The sequence below is a fragment of the Lissotriton vulgaris genome, chromosome 12, assembly GCF_964263255.1.
Source record: "Lissotriton vulgaris chromosome 12, aLisVul1.2, whole genome shotgun sequence".
In the NCBI taxonomy this organism is placed as follows: domain Eukaryota; kingdom Metazoa; phylum Chordata; class Amphibia; order Caudata; family Salamandridae; genus Lissotriton; species Lissotriton vulgaris.
This window is the reverse complement of record NC_141700.1, coordinates 625,251,008-625,257,862: the sequence shown is the minus strand read 5'-3', so window position 1 is coordinate 625,257,862 and position 6,855 is coordinate 625,251,008. Positions and strand designations below refer to the sequence as shown.

The 6,855-nt window shown below is 47.0% G+C and overlaps 1 protein-coding gene across 1 annotated transcript in view; it reads left to right on the top strand.

Annotated features, from left to right (window-relative positions):
- TANGO6 (transport and golgi organization 6 homolog) overlaps positions 1 to 6,855 on the top strand; it is a 579,124-nt gene that overhangs the window by 298,715 nt on the left and 273,554 nt on the right. Inside the window, exons 11-12 of the mRNA XM_086945772.1 lie at positions 3,726 to 3,914; positions 6,642 to 6,776. Coding sequence (XP_086801898.1) covers positions 3,726 to 3,914; positions 6,642 to 6,776 — 324 coding nt within the window. The remainder of the gene's footprint in view (positions 1 to 3,725; positions 3,915 to 6,641; positions 6,777 to 6,855) is intronic.

The following is a 6,855-nucleotide window of genomic DNA, read 5'->3' as shown; positions in this document are numbered from 1 at the left end:
GCTTGAAATATTCTATGATGGCCGCGCGAACTTCGCTCAGAAAGACTTGGTCACGCAGCGCGCCAGGGTAATCCTCCAGGAGAACGACCGCGGGGCAACGTCAGTAAGACAAAGCTCCCGCAACACCTGCACGTGGTCAGGCAGAGTTCACAAAAGGTGCTGGACCTTGATGGTCCAAGAAGCTACGTCCCTGATGGCAAGCCAGAAGTCAATCTTAGACCGTGTATTGTGAGTGGATGTAATGCAAGTTCTCTCTGTGTTGTGCAAGTGATGAGCACACCAAAGATCTGTAATGCTATTATCAGCAATAATGGCATGTAACTGTGCAGCAGCTTTTGGGTGGGGGCGGCGAGTCTACCAGATCTATCTACGCCAGCATCCAGAACCACCTTAAAGTCCCAGCCCCATAACACTGCACCTGGTCCTATAGTACCCGCCAGGTGACAGACCTCTGCAAAGCTGCAGGGGTCATCCCTGTTGGGGCCATGTATGGCCACCAGTATCAGTAGGTGGCCCTGCAGAATCCTTGCGCTGAATACATACCGCCCCTGTGTATATCCGTGTGTGGAGCATGTGCGCCAATGGACCCCTCTGCGAAGCACCACAGCCACCTCCCGGGCATAGTTCGAATAGCAGGTCCCAAACTTCTCATCTATCCAGTTCGCCATCAGTTGTGTCTGTGTTGCATTCGAGAAGTGTAGTTCCTGCAGGAGACCAGCATCAATTTTGTGTCTCTGCCGGGAGGCGAAGACCTATCGGACATTCCGCCTGTCATTTATTCCCCAGATATTTCAGGGCAAGCATTTAACTGCTACCATCAGCAAGCAAAGGTAGACTCAGGAGTAATAATGGCCAGTCTGGTGCACACCATGCAGAGAAAGAAAGTTGTGTGGGTGAGTGGCTATATATGGGAGGAGAAACGAACAAACAAATAATACAGCAACCGAAAACCCAACACTTACTTTGGTCCCTCAAACGTGCTAAAGACCAACCCTCCCACCCAACAACCCTAATAGGAAAATTAGGGCTGAAACAAGTGACACAGCCATGAAGAAGTTCTTTTGTAAAGAACGAACGTGTTGGCTGATGTCTGACTGCATGTTGTGCTATAAGAATAAAAGAAACATAAAGGACTTCCGTATTTGATTTTGGACTTTTTTCTGGTGCACCTTCCTTCATTTTAGAAATTTCTTATCTGGATCCCAGTGGAACCCTTCTGCTGCGGACTCTGGAAGAGTTGTGCACAGGACTTTTATATGTATCGAACAGGATTTGAGGTGCTGAACTAAGGGTCAGCCGTAGTTGTGTACTTTGTAAACATTCATGATGCTTACTGCGGCACATCTGTTTTTGCTGTCTTTAGGCCATCCATGCCCTTTGTGCCTCATACTTTTGTGATGATTTTAAGTTTGGTTCCTTCGTTAAGATACTTACACCCACAACTGTACTACTCTATGCAAATTCACACAATGCCATTCCACTCTATGCCACTCCACGCCCCTCTATGCCACTCCGCTGTACTCCACACCACTCTTCTCTGTGCCACTGCACTCTACTTCACTCCATTATAATCCACATCACTCCACTCTACGCCATCCCACTCTACTCTACTCTACCTCACTTTTCTGTACTCTACCCCCACTCGACTCCCCTCTATGCCACGCTACTCCCTTGCAGGCCACTCCACTCCCCTCTATACCACTCCCTTCTTAGGCCTCTCCATTCTACACCACTCCACTCTAATCTCCTCAATGCCACTCCACTCTCCTCTATGCCACTTCACTCTCCTCTGTGCCACTCTACTCTGCACCACTCCATGCTACTCTTCTGTACGGCACCCTCCTCTATTCCACTCTTCTCTACAGTGCCCTTCTCTACACCACTCTCCTCTACGCCACCCTACTCTCCTCTACGCCACGCTACTGTTGTCTACTCAACTCTACTCTCCTATACTCCATCCCACTCCACCCCACTCCACTCTATCCCATTCCACTCTATGCCGCTCTCTGCACCACTCTTGTTACCCTCCTCTGTGCCACTCTCCTCTATGCCACTCTGATCTACAACAGTCCACTCTATGCCACTCCACTACTCATCACTCTACGCCACTCACCTCCATTCCATTCCACTCCACTTCACTGTAATCTATACTCTATGCCACTCTACTCTAAACCTCTCCAATCTACGCTGGGTCTTTCTATCCATCACCACTCCACTCTGCACCACTCTACTCTTTGTGTATACACTAAAAGAAGGGGGGACTAGGAGCTCAAATAGGAAACTAGAACAGAAAATTGAGGTCCAGTGCCCTTGCTCCCAAGTCAAATATGTCAACACAGTATTGGGCAAAGTTCCTCTGAGGGAGTATTCCTAACTATAGGATACTCCAATAAGTAAGATAGAAAGTAAGAGGTGAGTATAGGGAAATGTTTTTCTCTAATGCCAAAGTAGCAGGCGGAGTTGTAAGGAATACGTGAAGTGAAGAAAGTGCTTCTCCTTTGTGACCTAGTGCCCTCAGACAGCCATGCGGTCGCCCTAGATCATCATTGGGTGGCTCCTCGTGTGGGTGGCGCTGCAGTCCCTCACGGGCCCCGCAAGGGGCCTCTTTAGCGGAGTTCTTTTTTTGGAGCCTCCCTCAGAGGAACTTTGTCCAATACTGTGTTGACACCACTCTACTCTTTGCCACTCCATGCCATTCTTCTCCATGGCACCCTCCTCTAAGCCACTCTACTCTTCTCTATGCCACTCTCCTCTCCTCTATGGCACTCTACTCTACACCAGTCTACTCTATACTACTCCATGCTGCTCCACTCAATTCCACTCTGCTCAACTCTATGCCACTCCATACCACTCCACTCTATGCCACTCTACTCCATTCTACTCTAAGCCACTCCATGCTACTCTGCCAATCCATTCTACGCCACTCTACTCTGACACTCCACACTCTATGCCACTCCAGGCCATTCTACTCTATGCCACTTTACTCTATGCCACATTAGTCTCCACCACTCTACTCTAGTCCTCTCCATGCCACTCTTTTCTATGGCACCCTCATTCTATGCCACTCTTCTCTACCCCACACTACTGTTCTCTAAGACACTCTCCATTGCTCTATGCCACTCTACTTCTGCTCAATGCCACTTCACTCTACCGTCAGCCACTCTACCCCAGTCTACCTTACGCCACTGTTACACTCTACTCTGCTATACTCTACACCACTGCATGCCACTCTACTCTTCGCCACTCTAACCTCCTCTGCACCACTCTCCTCTATTCCTCTCTCCTCTACGCCATTCTACGCTCCTCTCCACCACTCCACTCTGTGCCACTCCACTGTGTACCACTCCACGCCACTCTCTTCTGCACCATTCGGTTCTGTGCTACTCTACTCTACACCACTAACTTTTAGCCATGCTGAACAATAGTCATGCTGCTGTACAACATGGCTAAAAGACATTGGCAAAGCCAATAGTTCTCGAATAGGCGACACCTATTTGATTTACCAATCCTTGTTAAATTAGCTAGCCTCTCTCTAGTACTTTACTATCGGATATCGCCTTGAGACAGTGTGCTGTTTGACCTGTCGCTATATTAATCTATTCACTTACTCCACTCACACTCCTCTGCCTTGCAGGGGTTCCACGTGGGTCTAGGAGTAGCCCTGTGTGCTAGTACTCATCCTCATTAAGTGCTCACAACTCTGTGTAAATTCTTTTCTCTTCTAGGATTTGCCGCAAGTAGTGGTGGAAGACGACTCCATGGGTCTGGAGTGCCCGGAATCTGAGAGCCTCCTGGAACTGGAGCGGCACCACCAGCAAAGCATGAGCGGGCAGGAGAGGAAGCTGCTGGTACTACAGCTGGTCGCAGTGCTATGTGAAAAGATCTCAGACACCATCTTTACGGACGTGGCACAAGTAGGTGATGGCCGGGGTGAACTCAAGCACCTTGAACCCATAGCTCCCTAAGCAAACATTTGGTGTAAGACAGAACTTGAGAAGTTGACTGCCTGATGCTAGAACTCCTTGCAGGGTAGCAGGGTTATAGTATTCACCTTCGGGCCACCCTTTCATTTCTATGGGTTTCTCATGCTTCACCCCTCCATTCCCGAGCACCCTTTGTCGTTAAGTTAGATTGTCACATTGATCTTTAAGTTTAGCCAGGAACTCGGTGCCTCAGAGGTGATACGCCAGGTCTTAGACTAGGACTTCACTAAAGCTTTGGTGGCATCAGTGGATTTTGGTCCTTCAGTGTATGAAATCAGAGTCAGCGAAATTAGGTGAGTCTTTGCTGTGGTGTTTTGCGAATAATTGATTTACTGCACCTGCATTATATTCCAACATCTGCTGCATAATTTGTAGATTTTACACAAAACCTAATGTTTCTACCTTAAACAAATCAAAAGTTACTAAAAGAAAGTGCAGCGTAATAGCAGGCCCTTTTGTAAAACTGATTGTGGTATTCAGGTGCTAAATTGATACTTATGAAGTTCTATTTTCGCCCGAAGAGTGTAATGTGTGTAATATGTCAGTGTGAACGCAGCATTTAAAGGTGTGCATCTAAACACCGCGCAGCCGCGGCGTCTGCCCGGCTCTGTTGTGTGCTCACGGGTTAGGAAGAGGTCTAGGCACCTATGAGTGTATACAGCGCTATGAGGGCCTTGTTTATGTGGGAGCTCAATTCGAATATGGGTTCCACGCTTTCTTCCCACACATTAGGGCTAGGGAGATGAGAAAGAGCTCTAGCGGTAAATTCGTTGCTGGATTAAAATATTGTAATTTTTTTAAGGATAACATTGCACAAGCCCTTTTCTTGTATTGTTTTCATTGTTGGATTAAAACTTCTTTGTCTCAAGCACTTATCTCTTGTCCTCAAATAAACACGCTCTCTGCTCCGCTCTTTGAGGGGGAGGAGACGCGGTGGGGTCGGGGGCGGATGTCTTTGGTGAGTTTTACCCAGAGGGGCTCCCTGGGCAGCGGAGCGGGCCTAGTTCTCATGTAACCACCCAAGGTGAAAGCCCTCTTTAATCTCGGCAGAGGGGGTGCAGTGACTGTGACCGGCCCGTGGAGCCTGGGCCCCCGTACAGTAAGCTTTGTCTTTCAGCTACTACTTATAATTAAGGGCTCATCTTGAAACCTAATATACAGGCCGGGGAAAGAAAGCACTTATCTCAAAATGAGGGGGGAGGCAGGGGGGCTTCTATGGGAATGTTTATCTGCGGCCTAGCAGCAGAACCGCAGATTTACTACGAGAGCTGAGGCATGACGGGAGAGGCGGAGGCATGACGGGAACGCAGAGGCCAGGGTCTGCACTGCAGCGTCGCACGGTCTTAACTTCGGTTCCATGGCGCGCGCCAGAGGCTGGGTGACGTGCCGCGCCGCGTGCTACTTCGTTTTGGTGAAGAAAGGGTTCACAAAACGGAAGTTGCACAGCTATTTTGAAAGCACTAGTGCCAAGCTTAACTCCCGGGACAGCCCACCCAAAGTGGACACTGCAAGTGGGCGAAAAGTGGAGCCCATGTTAATCCAGGTCGAAAGTTATAGGGTCATTTTTGTGAGAAAATCTACATTTCAATTGGAAAATTCAACAAGAGAGAAAACATGAACTGTTTGTTTTCTGCTTATTTACACATTTCTATTCTAACTCCAATTGAAACAGTAAAGTTTGCCATCTGATCTTAATCATAACTACTTTTCTTTCCCAACTCAGTTTGTGAGGCCCCTTAACCCTGCCCTAAGCAAGCATAGCAGTAAACCTTAGGCTTCATATTGTTCTTACCCTAGCTTAAGATCTTTCCCGTAACCTACCCAAGCATTCCTCTTTTCCTGGCCCTCATCCCCTACTGTCACACCATCCCTATGCCTCACTATTAACCTGACCTGTACCCTAGCCTGCTATGCATCTCTTACTCAAATTCTTAACCTAATCTTAGCTAGGAACTACCCGTCTCCTCATCCTAAGGAGTTTTGCCGGTCCAAAATCTATCCCCATCCTCCTCATTCTCCTACCATCACACAATAGCTTTTTCTACTTTTTAAATGTTTCCATTTTTTTTTGTATTTTCAGTGTTTTTGTTTCAATTGGTTTTAGCATGTCTTACATTAAAAGAAAAAAACATACACTGCTGCAGTATGTTTTTATAATAATAAATTGAAAAACCGCATTATTCAATAGATTCGTCCTAAAATCAGGAAATTAAGGATGACGTGTCCAATGAAAGCCTGTTAGCCATGTGTCGTGTGGGTGTAAAGAATATCTTCCATGCTACGCTCACAAGGGTGTTCACAGTGCCAATTACTGAGACTAGGAGTTTTCAACATTGATCCAGAAGAGCTGGATCCATCCTAGATTTTCAGGATAACCATTGGGTATGTAAATGAAATCTATTTATAGTAATTGTGTGAAAATGTATGTTAATGTGAAAATCATGCAAGTCTATGATGGGTCTGGATTGTATGTTAGAAGCCCTGCACTAGAACAGTATGTATGATATATTTACATACAATGAAAAATCATTGCCTGATTTCTAATATAGAACATTTAGTTACATAAATTATGTTTTTCAAAATGTAAGCATTCTGTTTCAAAGGATTATGTAAGTGTAAACCTGCTGCTGCGTCTGAAATCTGTTAATGTCTATTCAGGTGGTAGACTTCGTGTCAGCAACACTGCAGCGGGCGTGCAGCAGCCTGGCACAAGACCCAAACGGCACAGTGGAGGCGCAGACTCTCAGCATGTCCATGGGGCTTGTGGCAGCTATGCTGGGAGGAGCCGTCCAGGTGAGAGATCTGAAAACATCTCCAAGCAGAGGGGGGAGGTGGGTCTGTATTGTGCTCTGTAAAGTTGCAAATACACATA